General features: G+C 45.2%; 2 protein-coding genes across 2 annotated transcripts in view; one reads left to right on the forward strand and one right to left on the reverse strand.

Moving 5' to 3' along the window:
- LOC120995817 (homocysteine S-methyltransferase 1-like) overlaps positions 1–3,624 on the reverse strand; it is a 30,120-nt gene extending 26,496 nt beyond the window's left edge. Inside the window, exon 1 of the mRNA XM_040425250.1 lies at positions 3,357–3,624. Coding sequence (XP_040281184.1) covers positions 3,357–3,428 — 72 coding nt within the window. The 5' untranslated portion in view covers positions 3,429–3,624. The remainder of the gene's footprint in view (positions 1–3,356) is intronic.
- Positions 3,625–3,864: 240 nt separating this feature from the next.
- ERCC5 (ERCC excision repair 5, endonuclease) overlaps positions 3,865–20,453 on the forward strand; it is a 59,554-nt gene continuing 42,965 nt past the window's right edge. Inside the window, exons 1-5 of the mRNA XM_040425247.1 lie at positions 3,865–3,981; positions 10,961–11,082; positions 18,504–18,679; positions 18,771–18,892; positions 18,983–19,075. Coding sequence (XP_040281181.1) covers positions 10,995–11,082; positions 18,504–18,679; positions 18,771–18,892; positions 18,983–19,075 — 479 coding nt within the window. The 5' untranslated portion in view covers positions 3,865–3,981; positions 10,961–10,994. The remainder of the gene's footprint in view (positions 3,982–10,960; positions 11,083–18,503; positions 18,680–18,770; positions 18,893–18,982; positions 19,076–20,453) is intronic.

Genomic DNA, 20,453 nt, shown 5'->3' on the forward strand with positions numbered 1-20,453 from the left:
CCAGGAAAATGAAGGTTACCTGCACACGTTGTGGATTACGTTTTGTGCGGTTTTCACCCTTTTAAATGGAAGGATGAGATCTGGAGAAAAAATGCATGAAAACGGCACAAAACACAGCAAGCAACATATGTTTTAGTGCGGAAACGTACAGAAATCTGCGCAGATTTTCTGTTTGTAAAACTGCACCCGTGAGCAGGTAGCCCAAAGGAACGATATAGAATACACGGGTCAGATTTACTAATGCAGTGCAATATTTACACCTCTTCAAATCTGTATCCAATCCACAATATGCAATATCTTTCACCTCCATTTTATTATTAGGTTATCAGATGAAAAACAGCATTCATAGGAGCAAAAAGTCATAAAATCCTTCCATTCATATTATGTCCATGTCCATAATCAGAAGAAGGCCTCCTGTGTTGCATTCACTGCCCTCCCACTTCTTGTGCACTTCGCCGGTGTCTTTTTAGTCCAAAAGCTTTAGAGCAGCTTACGCCTGCCCATGTCATGCTTGTGACATTCACACTGGTGTATTGTACCCATGTCATGCTTGTGACATTCACACTGGTGTATTGTACCCATGTTACTCTTGTGTCAGTCACACTGCTGTATTATACCCATGTTACTCATTTATCAGTCACACTGGTGTATTGTACCCATGTCATGCTTGTGACATTCACACTGGTGTATTATACCCATGTTACTCTTGTGTCAGTCACACTGGAGTATTGTACCTATGTTACTCATTTATCAGTCACACTGGTGTATAATACCTATGTTATGCTTGTGTCATTCACAGGGGTTTATTATACCCATGACTGCCCATTATACAGTTGCAAGAAAAGGTATGTGAACCCTTTGGAATGATATGGATTTCTGCACAAATTGGTCATAAAATGTGATCTGATCTTCATCTAAGTCACAACAATAGACAATCACAGTCTGCTTAAACTAATAACACACAGAAAAATAAATGTTACCATGTTTTTATTGAACACACCATGTAAACATTCACAGTGTAGGTGGAAAAAGTATGTGAACCCCTAGACTAATGACACCTCCAAGAGCTAATTGGAGTGAGGTGTCAGCCAACTGGAGTCCAATCAATGAGATGAGATTGGAGGTGTTGGTTACAGCTGCCCTGCCCTATAAAAAACACACACCAGTTCTGGGTTTGCTTTTCACAAGAAGCATTGCCTGATGTAAATGATGCCTCGCACAAAAGAGCTCTCAGAAGACCTACGATTAAGAATTGTTGACTTGCATAAAGCTGGAAAGGGTTATAAAAGTATCTCCAAAAGCCTTGCTGTTCATCAGTCCACGGTAAGACAAATTGTCTATAAATGGAGAAAGTTTAGCACTGCTGCTATTCTCCCTAGGAGTGGCCGTCCTGTAAAGATGACTGCAAGAGGACAGCGCAGACTGCTCAATGAGGTGAATAAGAATCCTAGAGTGTCAGCTAAAGACTTACAAAAGTCTCTGGCATATGCTAACATCCCTGTTAGAGAATCTACGATACGTAAAACACTATACAAGAATGGATTTCATGGGAGGATACCACAGAGGAAGCCACTGCTGTCCAAAAAAAACATTGCTGCACGTTTACAGTTTGCACAAGAGCACCTGGATGTTCCACAGCAGTACTGGCAAAATATTCTGTGGACAGATGAAACCAAAGTTGAGTTGTTTGGAAGAAACACACAACACTATGTGTGGAGAAAAAGAGGCACAGCACACCAACATCAAAACCTCATCCCAACTATGAAGTATGGTGGTGCGGGCATCATGGTTTGGGGCTGCTTTGCTGCGTCAGGGCCTGGACGGATTACTATCATCGAAGAAAAAATGAATTCCCAAGTTTATTAAGACATTTTGCAGGAGAACTTAAGGCCATCTGTCCACCAGCTGAAGCTCAACAGAAGATGGGTGTTGTAACAGGACAACGACCCAAAGCATAGAAGTAAATCAAGAATAGAATGGCTTAAACAGAAGAAAATACGCCTTCTGGAGTGGCCCAGTCAGAGTCCTGACCTCAACCCGATTGAGATGCTGTGGCATGACCTCAAGAAAGCGATTCACACCAGACATCCCAAGAATATTGCTCAACTGAAACAGTTCTGTAAAGAGGAATGGTCAAGAATTACTCCTGACCGTTGTGCACATCTGATCTGCAACTACAGGAAACGTTTGGGTGAAGTTATTGCTGCCAAAGGAGGTTCAACCAGTTATTAAATCCAAGGGTTCACATACTTTTTCCACCTGCACTGTGAATGTTTACATGGTGTGTTCAATAAAAACATGGTAACATTTAATTATTTGTGTGTTATTAGTTTAAGCAGACTGTGATGGTCTATTGTTGTAACATAGATGAAGATCAGATCACATTTTATGACCAATTTGTGCAGAAATCCATATCATTCCAAAGGGTTCACATACTTTCTCTTGCAACTGTATATCATATATATCAGTGACGCCCAACCTACGGCCCACGAAGCTGTGTCATGCGGCCCGTGCAGTGACCGAAGACGGAGCTTGCGCACAGTTGCAGAAGAAACGCGCCTGCGCCGCCATTCCTAATTATACTGTGCGGCAGTACTATTATTAGTTTTGCGGCGACTGAAGATCCCATCTCCCCACACCGGCCCGTACAGACCTCTCTGGACTCTCAGCCAGGCATCAGAGCATGTTGAAGGAGAAGGTGAGGATGAGTCAGATGGGAGCGGGAGGTCTATGGAGGATGTGACTGGCGAGGTGTGGTAGTGGTGGAAGTGATTGGACCTGAGCCTATTTCTTAATATGTGATTGTCTGGTGCCCGTGTGAGAGGACTCATAATATTGTACCACAAGGTATTTCTAGAGAGAGTTTCCTGCATTCCACTCCTTAGTCTTGCTATGCCCAGACATGTGTCACCTTCACAGTAGTTAATGCCCAGATGTGCCCCCTTCACAGGGGTAATGCCCAGATGTGCCCCCTTCACAGGGGTAATGCCCAGATGTGCCCCCTTCACAGGGGTAATGCCCAGATGTGCCCCCTTCACAGGGGTAATGCCCAGATGTGCCCCCTTCACAGGGGTAATGCCCAGATGTGCCCCCTTCACGGTAAAAATGCCCAGATATTTGCCCCTTCACAGTACTATCGCTCACACGTGCCCCCTCACAGTGTTTGGATTTCTTTCTGGCAAAGCTACCTGGTTCTGGCCCACAATATTTATACCATGTCTAGTGCGGCCCTCAGACGAAAAATGGTTGGGCACCAATGATATATATAATCCAGTCCTTCAGTCTGAACAGGATTCATTAGTATTCGATCCCTGCTGCTGATGTCATACAGGAAGACTTGTCTGATTTCCAGTTACCTGTATAAGCAGACCAGCAGCTTCCAGTTCAGTAGACAAGCCTCCACTCAATATTGTGACTTGCTCGGCCATAATGACCCTCCTCTGTGCTAGGAGACCACAGGTACTCTGTACTCAGGGCTGGACTCTGCAGAGCATTGCATCCAGCAATGCATACAGCCAATTTACTGACTGTAAGTCTGCTAAGTTCAAGAACAGAGGCGTTAGTCCGCCCGTCCTACAGGCGGCGCTGTGGTGAACGTAGACACGCTGAAGACAGAAGGCAAAGCTCAGGAAACATCAATACATTTCCGTGTCCTGCCTGCCTCTTACAGCGCCCTCTTTCGTCCATAGGGCGCCTGAATACCTGTCAATTAGGACGCTGCATTGTGGATATCGTAGTCCAGCAGAGCGCAGCGTTGATTGCTTATTCCAAATGCAAAACTACAATTCCCAGAAGTCACTTGTGTTGAATTTGCCCAATCAGCGTTAGATGTACTGTAAGTGTCATGTGACTATGTAGGAGCATGTGACTAGTGACACCACAAACCTCCTTCTAACAACTGCATTCTAGCATCTACCAGCTGTCAGTGTGCACAGTAACTAGTGAATGGGGGCGCGTGGAGTGTAGCAGTGCTGACAGGAGGTAACGCTGTGCTGTATGGGGCATATTACAGGACTGCTGTTCTCTTTGTTTCTGTGCAGTACTTTGCCTTGCATTCCTATATTCTATACATATTCCAGGGCCACAAGACTATCGTGCAATTAGAGCTTGTGTAATCACAGCAATGACATTTATTATACAGTGACTGTCCACTGTGTGTTATACTATAAATATAATCCTAAATATATTATAATAAAATCATAAATACAGCATTTCAGCTGCTGTTGTGGTTCAGATTGTCAGCCGGGCACCAGGGATGACTGTGATGGAAATCTACGCCTTTCCACTTGTCACCGCTGGTTAACGATGGCTTCCTTTCCTGATTATAGTAACAGCATTATGTAGTCTAAATTGTTTCTTTCTCGCTCGTATCATTGGGGGACACAGGACCGTGGGTATAGCTGCTGCTGCCACTAGGAGGCGACACTAGGCTGAAAAGTGTTAGCTTCTCCTCTGCCGGTGTAACGTTACATTACCCTACTTCGTGAGATTTCCCTACCTCGTAACTTCCGGAAATGATGTGAGGAGGCGTGCCGGAGTTGTGCCGATCTGCGCATGCGCAAAACAACGGTTTAGTGAAACCTCACCAGCTTTAGAGTAGGGAAAAATTACGGCCCAGTGCGCAAGCGCGGCTAACTACAGAACATCCATCCGATCTCCGCGCCTGCGCAGTGTGGGGGTAGGGAGATCTGATGGCCATTTTTTTCTGTTAAATAAATTTTTCCCTACTCTAAGGCTGGTGAGGCTCTCCGGCGCATGCGCAGTGTCCCGGTGTCCAGCTGAACTCCTCTGTGAGATTTCCCTAAACCGTCGTTTTGCGCATGCGCAGATCGGCACAACTCCGGCACGCCTCCTCACGTCATTTCCGGTGCGACCTGAAGTTACGAGATAGGGAAATCTCACGAAGTAGGGTAATGTAACGTTACACCGGCTTTACCACCTCCAGCCTGGAGAGAGCATATCAGTTTTTAGCTTAGTGTCGTAGGAGGCAGACCTCCCTGCTTGCAGGGCGGCTTCCTTTTGTTATTTTTTTTTCTTTTTTTTGTTTTATCTTTTTCCCTTTTTAGGTAGGGGAAATAGAGGCGCCTAGCCCCTCTGTCTACCCCGGGAGCTAGATCGGTGTCGGATTCCCTCACCGCTTGACCTTCTCCAAGAAGCAAAAGTGGATCAGGGCAGCCCAGCTCCCCTGCTTCCCGCCAGCCAAAGGGTCACCTGGATCCGGCGAGAACCCCCCAGCATTCTAGTCTCCTGCCACTTCGGGTGCCAGCTGCTGAAGAGGTGAGACTGCTCGTACTCTGAGGAGGGGTGAAGAGAAGAGGATGAAGATGGGGTGAGTAGTCGGGATTGGGTGACTCAGATTTGGATATGTATCCGGAACAATCTTCCAAGGTTGCTTCCATTGTGGAAGCGCTCATGTCTATATTCATCTGTATCGCCATCCTTGCCCGTTCTTTTGATAGACTACAGGCACTACGCCTGCAGCCTATTGGAGGCCGGTGCAGGCGGCGCAATTATGTCATCGCACCTCCTTAGCCGTACAGAGCGGGACACAGGCTGGAAGAGGCCTGGATCGCATCACTGAGAGTGTCCTCATGGCAGGAAGGGGGGTGGGGCCCTATGGAGAAGGGGGGGCACTATGGGGGCCCCTATATACTGGCACACTATGGGGGGGCTCTATGGAGAAGGTGGGGAGGGAGCACTATGGGGGCTCCTATATACTAGCACACTATGGGGGGGCACTATGGAGAAGGGGGGAAGGAGCACTATGGGGGCATCTATTGGGGGCCCCTTTATACTGGCACATTATGGGGGATACTATGGAGAAGGGGGGAAGGAGCACTATGGGGGCATCTAATGAGGGCCATATATACTGGCACATTATGGGGGGGCACTATGGAGAAGGGGGGGAAAGGATCACAATGGGGGCATCTACCGGGGGCCCTATATACCGGCAAATATTATGGGGGGGCACTATGGGGGCTTTTACTGGGGGCCCTATATACTGGCACACATTATGGGGGGCACTATGGAGAAGTGTGGGGGAAAGGAGCCCTATGGGGGCATCTCCTGGGGGCCCTATATACTGGCATGCATTATGGGGGGGGCACTATGGAGAAGAGCACTATGGGGGCATTATATAAGGGCATTTATTACTGGCACCCATTTTGGTGCCACTATGGGGAAGGGGGGAGAGAAGCATTATGGGGGCATCTATGTGGGGCAATCTATAGGGGTATTTTATACTGGCACATTATGAAGGGCACTATGGGGACGGGGAGGAGCACTATGGGGGCACTATATAGGATGGGGGCATCTTCTGGGGGTACTATATAGGAGTATTTTATGCTGGCACAAATTAACCTTAGCTCAACTGGGGGCACTAAGTGTTTTTTGTAGTGGCACACAGTATGGGTCATTTGATCAAATGAGGGCATTCTAGGGACATTGGCTCTACTGGGGGCACAAAGAGTTGTTTTTTTTTTTGTTTTGTTTTTTTACTGCCACACAGGGCATTTTTGTACTGGCGCACATTATAAGGGGGCTTTATTACAACTGGGGGACTATGGGAGCATTATTACTTCTAGGACACAATTAATGTTGGGGGCATTGTAGGAGCACTATTACTACTAAGTGCACTCTGGCACAGAATTATTACTATTGCTGGGTTTTTGGGGAGCACTATTACTGTGGGGACACCCTGGCACAGTATCAGCTTAGCACAGTTATTTTTGGGGGACATTGTGGTTACACTATTAGTGTCAGGGGCACTATTTGCTGGGTGCAGTTATTTTTTAGAGCATTGTGTTCCAATAATTATTGAAGGGGGAGCTATCTGTGTGTAACTAGTATTTTCAGAGGGTTTATCTGTTTCTACAGTATAGTTTTGGAGGGCACAGCGTCTCAGTATTGGGGGTGCATGATGGGATGTTGAGAAGGTGGGAGGAAAAGTAGGAAACTAAGATGTCTGTCTGTCAAACTGCAGAGATGAGAGATGGCTGAAAGAAATTATCATGGCAGTCTGGTCTGAATGGAGAAGATGAAGAAAGAGAACATCTACATCAAAGGAGATGTCACTGGATGTAAGAGGTATGTGGTGCTGTATTAGGCTGCCTTAACATATGCGTTAGTGATTCTGGCAGGCTGTTCCAGCTGAGACCAGCCTACCGGAATTTACTGCATCCGGCACTGCTGGATGCAGACATAATGACTGCCGGCCCCCTTAACTATAATGAACTTTTATTTTGAACATAGTGAAGAGAAATTCTGTACCAAGTGTAGGTGATGTAGGCGGTGCGATATGTGGGTGGGGCTGTGTGTGGGTGTGGCTTGAGGGTGGGCAGGGACACAGGGGCCCCATAATCTCCTATTGCCCGGGGGCCCCTTGAGTTGTTAGTCCGCCCCTATCTGATTTATCCCTTTCTGGCGGATTGGTCCTAAATGGTCCTCTCCTCCCAAGGTGGACCCTCCGGTAGTGTGCCTCGCCAAACACACACCGCCATTCCGGTGGCCGATGGCTCAGCCCTTCAGGATCCCGCGGATCGCCGTATGGAGTCCTGGGCAAAGTCCATTTTCGCGGGAAGTGGCTCAGCGCTTCGGCCCATTTTCTTCTCCGCTTGGGTGGCTAAGGCGGTCTCGGAGTGGGCACTCTGGTTAAACCAAGACTTGGCGGCGAACCTCCCGCTAACTGAGCTCCAGTCCTTGGCTCTGCAGATCTCACAGGTGGGAAAATACCTCTGTGAGGCTTCCTTGGACGCGGGTGTACTTGTTGCCCGCTCATCGGCTCTCGCGGTAACCTTCAGCGCGAACTCTGGCTTAAGGTTTGGGCAGCGGACTCTTCGTCAAAGCATTCCCTTACCAGCCTTCCTTTTGCCGATTTATTCGGGGCCCGGCTAGATGAAATTATCTCCGAGGCTACGGGTGAAAGTACCCACATCCCACAGGGCAAATCCAGGTGCACATTTCACGCCAAGCAGACAAGTACCTGGGCCCAGTCCTTTCGCCGCTTCTCTGGCGCGCGTACGGCAGCAGGAGCCCCTCCCAGATCCTCCACGTAGGACCAACGGAAGAAGCCATTCTTGAAGCCTCAACCAGCCTGGTGCCCGTGTGCACAGCCTGCCTGTCCCTCGATCGGCAAGCAATCCTCTGCATAAAGACGTGCCCCCACCCTTTCGGGTGGGGGGGTCGCCTACTCCTTTTTCAGGTAGTGTGGCGGGCCCACATCTCAGACGTGTGGGCACTCGAAATCGTTGGGTTACAAGATCGAGTTTGTGTCCCCTCCTCCACAACGTTTCTTTCTCTCCCAACCACCCAGGGGTCCAGGTCGGGCTGTCGCCTTTTTCCAGGCAATTCAATCCCTCCTCACACGGGGGGTGATTTCCCAGTTCCTCGATCGGAGCAATTCTCTGGGTTTTATTCAAACCTGTTTGTCGTCCCCAAGAAAGAAGGGTCAGTTCGCCCGTTTCTGGACCTCAAGTTGCTGAACCGGTTCCCCCTGGTTCAACACTTCAGAATGGAATCCCTTCACTCCATGATTGCTTCACTGGACCGAGGTGAATTTCTCTCTTCTATAGACATTCGGGATGCACACTTCCCCATTGCCCCGGCACATCAGCGTTTCCTCCGCTTTGCAATGGGGCTCCACCACTATCAGTTCGTCGCCCTTCCCTTTGGCCTGGCGACGGCACCGCGAGTCTCTACAAAGTACTCGCTCCTCTCCTGGCATTTCTTCGTACCAGGGGCATCACCCTGATTCCCTATCTGGACGACATTCTGGTCAAAGCGGCGACCTTCGGTCAGAACGAGGACAGCCTGCGTATCACTCTGGATACCCTGGCGCGGTTCGTGTGGTTGGTGAACTTCCAGAAGTCTTCCCTGCATCCTACCAGATGGATCACTTTTCCAGGCATGATCCTCAATATGGCCACGGAGTTGGTGCGCCTCCCTCTGGACAAGCGGCTGGCCCTTCGTCGGTCAATCCGCCTTCTCCTCCGGCGCAGGTACCCTTCAATTCAGTTTTGCATGAAGGCATTGGGTGCAATGGTCACTTCTTTCGAGGCGGTTCCGTTTGCACAATTTCACACTCGTTCACTTCAGCGGACAATCTTGTCGTCGTGGGACAAGTCAGCAGATTCCCTGGACCATCACATCGTCCTACTCCCAGGGGTGTGTTTGGCACTCAGGTGGTGGCTTTCGAGCCCAACCTTGGAGTCGGGGAAATCTTTTCTCCCGATCTCACGGGAGTCATCACCACCGACGCCAGTCTCCAAGGTTCAGGCGGAGTCTTCCCACCCCGGACAGTCCAAGGTGTATGATCTCAGTCGGAGTCCAAACTGCCCATCAACATACTGGAACTCCGGGCCATTCATCTGTCCCTTCTACATTGGGCCCCTCTCCTGAAGGGCCGGCCTATCCGGGTACAGTCAGACAACGCTACGGCAGTGACTTATATCAATCATCAAGGAGGAACCGCAGTCAAGCAGTGATGGCGGAGTCAGGCAGGATCCTGCGGTTGGCAGAGACCCATGTGCCAGCTCTTTCGGCGGTCTACATTCCGGGAGTGGAGAACTGGACGGCCGATTTCCTCAGTCGGACGACGGTGCACCCGGGGGAGTGGTCTCTGCACCCGGAGGTGTTCCAAGCGATCTGTCTCCAGTGGCCAACCAGAGGTGGACCTGATGGCATCCAGACTCAACCACAAGCTCCCCGCCTTCTTCTCTCGAACAAGAGATCCCAGGGCACGCGCAGTAGACGCGCTGGTGGCACCATGGGACGGGTTCTCCCTGGTGTACGTGTTTCCGCCTCTCCCTCTCCTGCCCCGAGTCTTACGCAGAATCCAGATGGAGAGCATCCAAACTATTCTCATTGCTCCGGATTAGCCTTGTCGTGCGTGGTACACAGACATCATTCGTCTCCTAGAAGACACACCGTGGCTCCTTCCGTTCAGGCCCGATCTTCTCTTTCAGGGTCCTGTCTTCCACCAGCATTTAGGTCCCACGGTCCTGTGTCCCCCAATGATACGAGCGAGCAAACTAGATTTTTGTGAACTGACCTGTAAAATCAGTTTCTTGCTTAGTTTATTGGGGGACACACCCACCCATTATTGTTCTATTTTTGCCGCAGGTGATGGCGGTTGGTTTGCTGGTAGGGTCCTCAGTTCTGGTTCGGTCCTACTGACATTGGTTGGGTTATGGTTCCTTTCATGTATGTTTTTCTCCTACTCCTACTGCTTGGGCACAAACTGATATGCTCTCTCCAGGCTGGAGGGGGTATAGCCGGCAGAGGAGGAGCTAACACTTTTCAGCCTAGTATCGCCTCCTAGTGGCAGCAGCAGCTATAACCACGGTCCTGTGTCCCCCAATGAACTAAGCGAGAAAGAGATTTTACAGGCGGGTTCACAAAAATAATGTTTTTCTTTATTTGATCACGGTTTAGCTGTTCCGGACCCTGGCTTGGCAGTCCCCATATCTTGTCATGGAGATCAGCTTTAAATCTGAATTCCTCTAATCTAATAAATGTTAACGGGGTTCTCCAGGCATTATGAAAAATGCAAGCATTCCGGGGACCTGAGCGGCTAAAGTCGCAGCCTCTGCCCATGCAGCGGGGACAGGTAAGTATTAAAGAAAGCATCTTTCTTCCTCAAGGCTTGAATTGTTTAATAATGTCTGGAGAACCCCTTTAAGTACCCAGATAACTAGTGGTACATGGTGTTTGGGCACTTCCACACAACACCTAACCTAAATAAATAGTGCCGTTCATATAGTAATATGATTTCCGACACATATGATGAGATGTATACAGAGTAGTGTACAGTGATCATATACTGATGACAGTTCCATTACTCCTCCTCCGGTCCCCGTTGTACTGTCAGGTGATACGATTTACATACCCGATGTCCAGTAATGTTCCTTTGGTATTCTCCAATGAATTGGAAACCTTTTTTTTTTTTTCAACATATTTATAGGTAAATCTGTAGGAGAACCACATATCATGTCAGCATGGGAGTTCAAGGACTTTGGAAGCTGCTTGAATGTTCTGGAAGACCTGTAAATCCAGAGACTCTGGAAGGAAAAATCCTTGCTGTTGGTATCCTTGTATTATAGCGACAAAAGTTTTATACAACTTCCATCCACCAGTAATTATAGGGGTTTTCCAGTTTTAGATATATATGGACTACGCTCAGGATAGGTCATTAATTATCATATTGGTGGGGGTCAAACATCCGGCACCCCACTGATCAGCTGTTTCGGACTAGTGCCAGACACTATATAGTGGACAGCGGCTCTGTCAACTGTGTAGTTTTCGCCACTGGGATGTCAGACCCCACCACTCTTATGTTGATGACCTATTCTAAGCACCAGAAAACCCTTTTAGTTATTATGGTTTGCAAATGTATTATTTCTAGTATGTTTTATTATTATTTATTTTAGTAGCATAATCATCAAGAAAACATACAATGTGAATGAAAGAAACAGAATATTGTAGGCAGAACGTTATGGTCTGTCAGTTCATGTGGCATGTATTGCATGAAAAGACATTACTTTACTTATTAACCCCTTAAGGACCCAGGACGTACCGGTACGCCCTATTTCCCGAGTCCTTAAGGACCCAGGACGTACCGGTACGTCCTGACTTAAAATCTGTATTCCGGCACCCCAGGGGTTAATCGGAACGGGATTTTGGCTGAAATCATTCAGCCGGCATCCCGTAACAATGCAGGGGGGGGCTCATTTGACCCCCCCGTATCAGCGATCGCAGCAAACCGCAGGTCAATTCAGACCTGCGGTTTGCTGCGCTTTTTGCAGTTTCTGATCCCCGCGGTCCCTGACCGCGGGGATCAGAAACTTTAGAGTGGCTAAAATCAATATTTTTCACCCCCCCCTGCACCCCTGCACGATTTTATGCCGGCGGGTGGTGCGGGGGGGGGTGTCGCAGGCGGTGGGGGCGTTGCGGGAGGCGGGCGGGGGATCGCGATCCCGCCTGCCGCACCGCCTCCCCATGAACGATCGTTGGCTTCTAGTGGGTATACCAGGGTGCCAGCACATTGCTGGCACCCTGGTATAAACGGCTGACATCTGTGCAGATGTCAGCCGTTTAACCCTTTCCATACCGCGGTCCGTACGGACCGCTGTATGGAAAAAGTTAACTGTCATCGGTCAGGGAGCTCCCTCTCCATCGGGGGGCTGCTGTGCCTTTGCAGCCCCCCGATGGAGAGGGAGAGAGCCCCCCTCAGCCCTGTGCTTACCCTTCCCCGTCTGCAAAGTTCTGAGCAGACGGGGAAGGTTCCCATGGCAACAGGACGCCTGCTCAGGCGTCCTGCTGTCCATGGTGCTGAACAGATCTGTGCTAAAAGCATAGATCTGTTCAGTGTAATTAAAATACAGTACAGAACAATATATATTGTACTGTACTGTATTATACAGACATCAGACCCACTGGATCTTCAAGAACCAAGTGGGTCTGGGTCAAAAAAATGTAAAAAAAAAGTGAAAAAAGTTAAGATAAAAAAAAATTTTTATCACTGAATAAAAATAAAAAAAATAAAATACACTACACATATTAGGTATCGCCGCGTCCGTAACGACCTGATCTATAAAACGGTCATGTTACTTTCCCCGCACGGTGAACGCCATAAAAATAAAAAAATAAAAACTATGAGAAAATTGAAATTTTGCCCACCTTACTTCCCAAAAAAGGTAATATAAGTGATCAAAAAAGTTGCATGTACGCCAAAATAGTACCAATCAAACCGTCATCTCATCCCGCAAAAAATGAGATCCTACTCAAGATAATCGCCCAAAAACTGAAAAAACTATGGCTCTTAGACTATGGAAACACTAAAACATGATTTTTTTTGTTTCAAAAATGAAATCATTGTGTAAAACTTACATAAATAAAAAAAAGTATACATATTAGGTATCGCCGCGTCCGTATCGACCGGCTCTATAAAAATATCACATGACCTAACCCCTCAGGATACCACCGTAAAAAAATAAAAACAAAAACGGTGTAAAAAAAGCCATTTTTTGCCATCTTACGTCACAAAAAATGTAATAGCGAGCGATCAAAAAGTCATATGCACCCCAAAATAGTGCCAATCAAACCGTCATCTCATCCCGCAAAAAATGAGACCCTACTCAAGATAATCGCCCAAAAACTGAAAAAACTATGGCTCTTAGACTATGGAGACACAAAAACATTTTTTTGGTTTTAAAAAGTTATTGTATAAAACTTACATAAATAAAAAAAATAGTATACATATTAGGTATCGCCGCGTCCGTGACAACCTGCTCTATAAAATTACCACATGATAAAACCTGTCAGATGAATGTTGTAAATAACAAAAAAAAAAAAGTGCCAAAAAAGCTATTTCTTGTTACCTTGCTGCACAAAAAGTGTAATATAGAGCAACCAAAAATCATATGTACCCTAAACTAGTACCAACAATACTGCCACCCTGTCCCGTAGTTTCTAAAATGGAGTCACTTTTTTGGAGTTTCTACTCTAGGGGTGCATTAGGGGGGCTTCAAATGGGACATGGGGTCAAAAAACCAGTCCAGCAAAATCTGCCTTCCAAAAACCGTATGGCATTCCTTTCCTTCTGCGCCCTGCCGTGTGCCCGTACAGCGGTTTACGACCACATATGGGGTGTTTCTGTAAACTGCAGAATAAGGGCCATAAATAATGAGTTTTGTTTGGCTGTTAACCCTTGCTTTGTAACTGGAAAAAAAATATTAAAATGGAAAATCTGCCAAAAATGGGAAATTTTGAAATTGTGTCTCTATTTTCCATTAAATCTTGTGCAATACCTAAAGGGTTAACAAAGTTTGTAAAATCAGTTTTGAATAGCTTGAGGGGTGTAGTTTCTTAGATGGGGTCACTTTTATGGAATTTCTAATCTAGGGGTGCATCAGGGGGGCTTCAAATGGGACATGGTGTCAAAAAACCAGTCCAGCAAAATCTGCCTTCCAAAAACCGTATGGCATTCCTTTCCTTCTGCGCCCTGCCGTGTGCCCGTACAGCGGTTTACGACCACATATGGGGTGTTTCTGTAAACTACAGAATAAGGGCCATAAATAATGAGTTTTGTTTGGCTGTTAACCCTTGCTTTGTAACTGGAAAAAAAATATTAAAATGGAAAATCTGCCAAAAATGGGAAATTTTGAAATTGTGTCTCTATTTTCCATTAAATCTTGTGCAATACCTAAAGGGTTAACAAAGTTTGTAAAATCAGTTTTGAATAGCTTGAGGGGTGTAGTTTCTTAGATGGGGTCACTTTTATGGAATTTCTACTCTAGGGGTGCATCAGGGGGGCTTCAAATGGTACATGGTGTCAAAAAACCAGTTCAGCAAAACCTGCCTTCCAAAAACCAAACCGCGCACCTTTCACTCTACGCCCTACTGTGTGCCCGTACAGTAGTTTACGGCCACATATGGGGTGTTTCTGTAAACAGCAGAGTCAGGGCAATAAAAATACAGTCTTGTTTGGCTGTTAACCCTTGATTTGTTAGTGGAAAAAATGGGTTAAAATTGAAAATTAGGCAAAAAAATTATATTCTCAAATTTTGCCAATAACTCTTGTGCAACACCTAAAGGGTTAACAATGTATGCAAAATCAGTTTTGAATACCTTGAGGGGTGTAGTTTCTTAGATGGGGTCATTTTTGGGTGGTTTCTATTATGTAAGCCTCGCAAAGTGACTTCAGACCTGAACTGGTCCTTAAAAATTAAGTTTTTGTAAATTTCTGAAAAATTTCAAGATTTGCTTCTAAACTTCTAAGCCTTGTAACATCCCCAAAAAATAAAATATCATTCCCAAAACAATTCAAACATGAAGTAGACATATGGGGAATGTAAAGTCATCACAATTTTTTGGGGTATTACTATGTATTACAGAAGTAGAGAAACTGAAACTTTGAAATTTGCATATTTTTCAAAATTTTTGGCAAATTAGGTATTTTTTTGACTTCATTTTACCAGTGTCATGAAGTACAATATGTGACGAAAAAACAATCTCAGAACGGCCTGGATAAGTCAAAGCGTTTTAAAGTTATGAGCACTTAAAGTGACACTGGTCAGATTTGCAAAAAATGGCCTGGTCCTTAAGGTGAAAATGAGCCCGGTCCTTAAGGGGTTAAAGTGGCAATGCTAGTGTGGGTGTCCCATCAAAAATGATTATGTTGTTCATAGGTGATAATGCTTAGACCTCCTTCACACGACATTTCTTGAAAAAAACAGCAGTTAAAAATTGCAAAATGATCCACTTTTAACGGTCATTTTTCATCACTGTCATGTGAATGAGGTCTAAGGCGATACGAAGGAAGGAAAAACACTTGGCCTGTGTAGTTTCCCAGTATAAGTATGTATTTTGATGTCTTTCAATCTCAGTAGTTTGTGGAATGAATATACTGTTACTCATCCCTTGAATAAATTCACACCTGACAATAGACCTGGGAGGACGACTGTTCATAAAGGGGTTGTCTCATTTCAGTAAATGGCATTTATTATGTAGATAAAGTTAATACAAGGCACCTACTAATGTATTGTGATTCTTCATATTGCTTCTTTTGCTGCCTTCATTCATTTTTTCATCACATTATGCACTTCTTTTTATCCAGTGGTTACAACAACCCTGCAGTCCAGCAGCGGTGGCCGCACTTGCACACTATAGGAAAAAGCACTGGTGGCCAGGACTGTAGCACATAGAGGCAGACATGCGCAGCAGCTATCATCCCGGCCACCTACTTTTTGCGCTGAAGCAGTGACTGTAAACCCTTGAAACAAGCAGTGTATTATTTTATGGAAAAATGAATCAAGCCAGCAAAGGAGGCAATAGGGAATCCAATACATTAGTAAGTGTCTTGTATTAACTTTGTGATGTGGAGCCCTTATCTCTGAACTTCTGACAACCCATAAACACTCATTTAAGACTCTTGGATAGCAAAAGCAAAGAAGGGGCACACTCAAAAGGGCACACTTGAAAGAACAAAGATGCACAATTTATTCAACCTAAAAACATATACTCCCCTAAAAATAGATGTACATAAAATGTAGGCTCTATACAGATATATGACCTCTACGTAGATAGGAATGAGTTCCGTATATCAATGCGCCAGTCCCAGGGTGATTCCTATAGCATGTATGCCAGCTGTATACAGTTGAAATGAGGCCCGTGCTGATGAATAGAAAAGATGGTACATATATGCCGGCTATATAGCTCTGGGAATGTACAAGTGTGTCAGTGTTCCACAGCCAGATATATATCAGAGGGAATACAACACGTGTACAGGTGTAATGGTGAAGGCTGTGTAGCGCTTAATGCCAATGACTTCTGGTCATTCCCAGTTAGAGTCCAATTCATATATGCGGCAAAATTCACAGTTGGTAACACAGCATCACCTCAAAAAAGTCACCTGGTAAGTTCACAATGCCATAATGGGTGCTCCCCAGGAGCTGGGTCTTACCCGTCTTCACTACCTCTTTGCAGCGCTGATTCCAGGCGGCCGCACACCAGCGGCGTCCCACGTGGTGTGCTCCCACGTTTATGCCTATGCGTTTGTGGTGCGTTTTTTTTGGCAGGTTACTGTGCGACCTTGCGCATTTCTCCAGATCCTATTTTAGTTGATGTATATTGTTGAATATAGCATCGTATGTTTTATATACAATTTTATATACGATTTTATATATGTTTGATGTTTTATATATGGAGGCATGGAAATTTATGAGTTTTCTTGTATAAGATGATGGCAGTGGTATGGGCTGACTCTATACTAGGTTTTTAGGGAGTAGGATAGGAAGAAGGAATATGACCCTGGTCCATTCCGGATTTTAGTAAATGCATGACAATGTGAAGCATTATGGGAATAGTTGTCCCATATATAAGAGTGAGGATACGCTCCCTCAGTTGGCCACTGAGGAAGAGGTACAGCACCTCGAAACGCGTCTGGCGTGAGGAGTGAGCGTTGCACTTACTAATCCTACAGAGAATATCTGCAATAAGAAAATAAGATAAAGGAGAATCAATTTTGCCTGGATCCTGAGTAAGCGGTCGCCTATTTGTGACGTCATCTCAGCTTTACCCGGTCTCCTAAGCAACCAGGTCACGTGGGACGCCACGCTGAGGTCTAGCACACCACGTGGGACGCCACTGGTGTGCGGCCGCCTGGAATCAGCGCTGCAAAGAGGCAGTAAGGACGGGTAAGACCCAGCTCCTGGGGAGCACTCATTATGGCATTGTGAACTTACCAGGTGACTTTTTTGAGGTGATGCTGTGTTACCAACTGTGAATTTTGCCGCATATATGAATTGGACTCTAACTGAGAACGACCAGAAGTCATTGGCATTAAGCGCTACACAGCCTTCACCATTACACCTGTACACGTGTTGTATTCCCATTGATATATATCTGGCTGCGGTACACTGACGCACGTGCTACATTCCCAGTGCTATATAGCCGGCATATATGTACCATCTTTTCTATTCATCAGCACGGGCCTCATTTCAACTGTATACAGCTGGCATACATGCTATAGGAATCACCCTGGGACTGGCGCATTGATATACGGGACTCATTCCTATCTACGTAGAGGTCTTATATCTGTATAGAGCCTACATTTTATGTACATCTATTTTTAGGGGAGTATATGTTTTTAGGTTGAATAAATTGTGCTTCATTTAAGACTCTTATCGATTTGATCATAATTTAGCTATAATGAGTGTTATATGAGCTGTCAGGATTTCAGAGATAAGGGATACAGATCAAACCATCAGAGCAGCTCCCTGACAGATTCAATGTGAGACAGAAGGCAGTAGTCTATAGATGTAGTGAAACTGAAAGCTGTAGAGGAAAAACTGTTGGAAATTAATAAATGAACAATTGACAAAATAAATTTTAGCTCAAAATACACATAAGATAAATATCAGCTGAGAAGGACAATTTTGACCATTTCAGCCAATAATTGTTTAGAAATCGATATGTTGTCTACAAATAATATGATCTGACAAGTTGGATGTTCTTCGGCTGCAGTCAGCTGAAAATTCAATTGTATGACATTAATTGTCCAAATTATTTACCACTTGGCACAAGCCTGATGTGTTATTTTACTTTTTTTTTTTTTTAAATAAGTAGTCCATCCCTTTAGTCTGGCATGTTGGTGGATCATTTGTTTGATCAATTGTCCATCTTATCCTTCAGACACATTCTAGCCAATACTTATCTTGTGTGTCTAGAGGAGTAAGAGGGTTTCTGTGCCTTTTTACAGTCCCATTTGACCATATAGTACAATACAATCTATATACCCCAACTAGTGCATAATAAAGTTGGTGTATTTTGTGTGTCTTCCATAAATCCAAAAATAACGGTATAATTTATGTCCAGATTCTATTCACAGCTATTACCGTGTATGATATAAAATGTCTGCTACTCTTCCATGTGTATTGTTAATTATATGCAATTATATGTAATATAAGTTGCAGAAGATGTAGTATTTTCATTAACAGTTTCTTAAGACATTAGCATTTGGTTGAATCAGGCAATAAAAGGAGCAAGAGACCGGCATGGAAATGCTCTTCAAAATGCTCATCTGCTCACTTTATTCCATCGGCTTTGTAAGCTGTTGTTCTTCAGGATACGTCCCATCTTTGTGTTTGATGGTGAAGCACCTCTGCTAAAGAAACAGACTCTTGTAAGTATCGTAGATGTAGGACCACATCTGTACTCGGATGACTAGTCGTATTAAAAAAAAAGTTGTTTTTCTTTTTCCTCTGTAAATGTAGGCAAGAAGAAGACAAAAGAAAGACACGGCGGCTAGTGAGGCCAAAAGAACACATGAGAAGTTGCTGAAAACCTTTTTGAAAAGACAAGCTATTAAAGCTGCCTTGTCGGGGAGCAAACAGAGGTGTGTACCATACCAGATCTGTTAGGTCTAGTGGGTTTATTATGTATTAATGTGGATGCAAGTGAATAATTGTTACACCTTTTTATAAAGAAATGAAGATTTTCCAAGCCTCCCAAATGTACAGCGAAAGGAAGAGGAAGATATTTATACCTTACCCCCCTTGGAGGAGAATGAGAGAAATAGGTAAAGTGCAATAAATCCTAGTGATGTTCCCTAGACCTCCCCTCTGTACAACTATTAGTGACTGACAGCTATCTCTGTATACACACACAGAATGCTATCAATCACTAATAACAACTCCCCCATGTACAACTTTCAGTGACTGACAGCTGACTTAAAGGCTATCTACGTCTTTGGGGCATTTTTCTTATTACATTGTACTAATTTTGAGTTAAAATTGGTCTTTATTAAAAATGTGTAGTCCTTTTCCATGCACAGCCTTGAGTTTATCTAATAGCAGGATCTGAATTTTCACTCTGTTCTGCCAGGCAGTTGAGCTGACGGGCTCCTTATCTTCGATATCTGATATTATAAACACTCATTATAGCTCAGTTCTTATCTTACTGATAACAATGTGGCTTAAATAAGTGTTTATGACCTCTTAGTAATTTAAAGAGATGGGTTATTAGATGACCGGCACAAAGTGAAAGTAAAAATTCACACAGCTAGACAAACAGTTAGAGGGGTTGTCCGGTTTCAGAGCTGAACCCAGAAATATCCCTATCTTCTCCCCTCCAGCCCCCTGCTCTCCTTTGCCCCGCGCTAAATCGCGCAGGGCAAAGGCATTTTAGGAGATTCTGTGACGTACTGGGATCTCCATAGGGTCTGCTGGGAGGAGGCCTGTAAAACGGCTAGGGCAGCGCTAAAGCCCGCCCATCACAGCCAGTGATGTCACAGGCAACACTGCTAGGCGGAAGCCTCCATCTAGTAGTGTTAAAAACATAAACGAACAGCCCTTGTCCTGTGCTATACAGTGCAGGGCAAGCGAGAGCATCGGAGTATGGTAATATCAGAGGAGCCGGAGGGGTGAACCGGGACAATCCCATTAAAAAAAAAAGGAGTTTAGCCCAAAATGAGTAAAATGCAATCATACAAGGTGTATATAGCCTTTAAATGAATAAATTACAGGTTTTACTGCATTTTCCCACATAACTATATATATATCAATTTACTCAGCTTCTCCTGTTCTATTGCATGGTGCATGCAGATTGCACTGCTTTTTGTGGTGAAAGGTCCTCTTTAAAGGTTTATCCCCACCTCAGACACTGCATATTCCCATGGTGTCTATTTTGAGCAACTGACCACTATAGACTGTGACTATAAAACAATTTAAAATGTATTGTTCCTTAAAGGGGTTCTCCCGGCTTTTAATATAGATGACCCAACCTCAGGATAGGTCATCAATATTAGATCAGTGGGATCTGACACCCAGCACCCCTGCAGATCAGCTGTATGAAGCAAAGGCGCATGCCATCTCCCATCTCATTTCCTGCTCGCCATAGACATAGCAGCAGCGAGAAGGGAGACTGCGCGCGTCTTCACTTCATACAGCTGATCGGTG

Source organism: Bufo bufo, chromosome 3 (genome assembly GCF_905171765.1).
Source record: "Bufo bufo chromosome 3, aBufBuf1.1, whole genome shotgun sequence".
NCBI classification, from domain to species: Eukaryota; Metazoa; Chordata; class Amphibia; order Anura; family Bufonidae; genus Bufo; species Bufo bufo.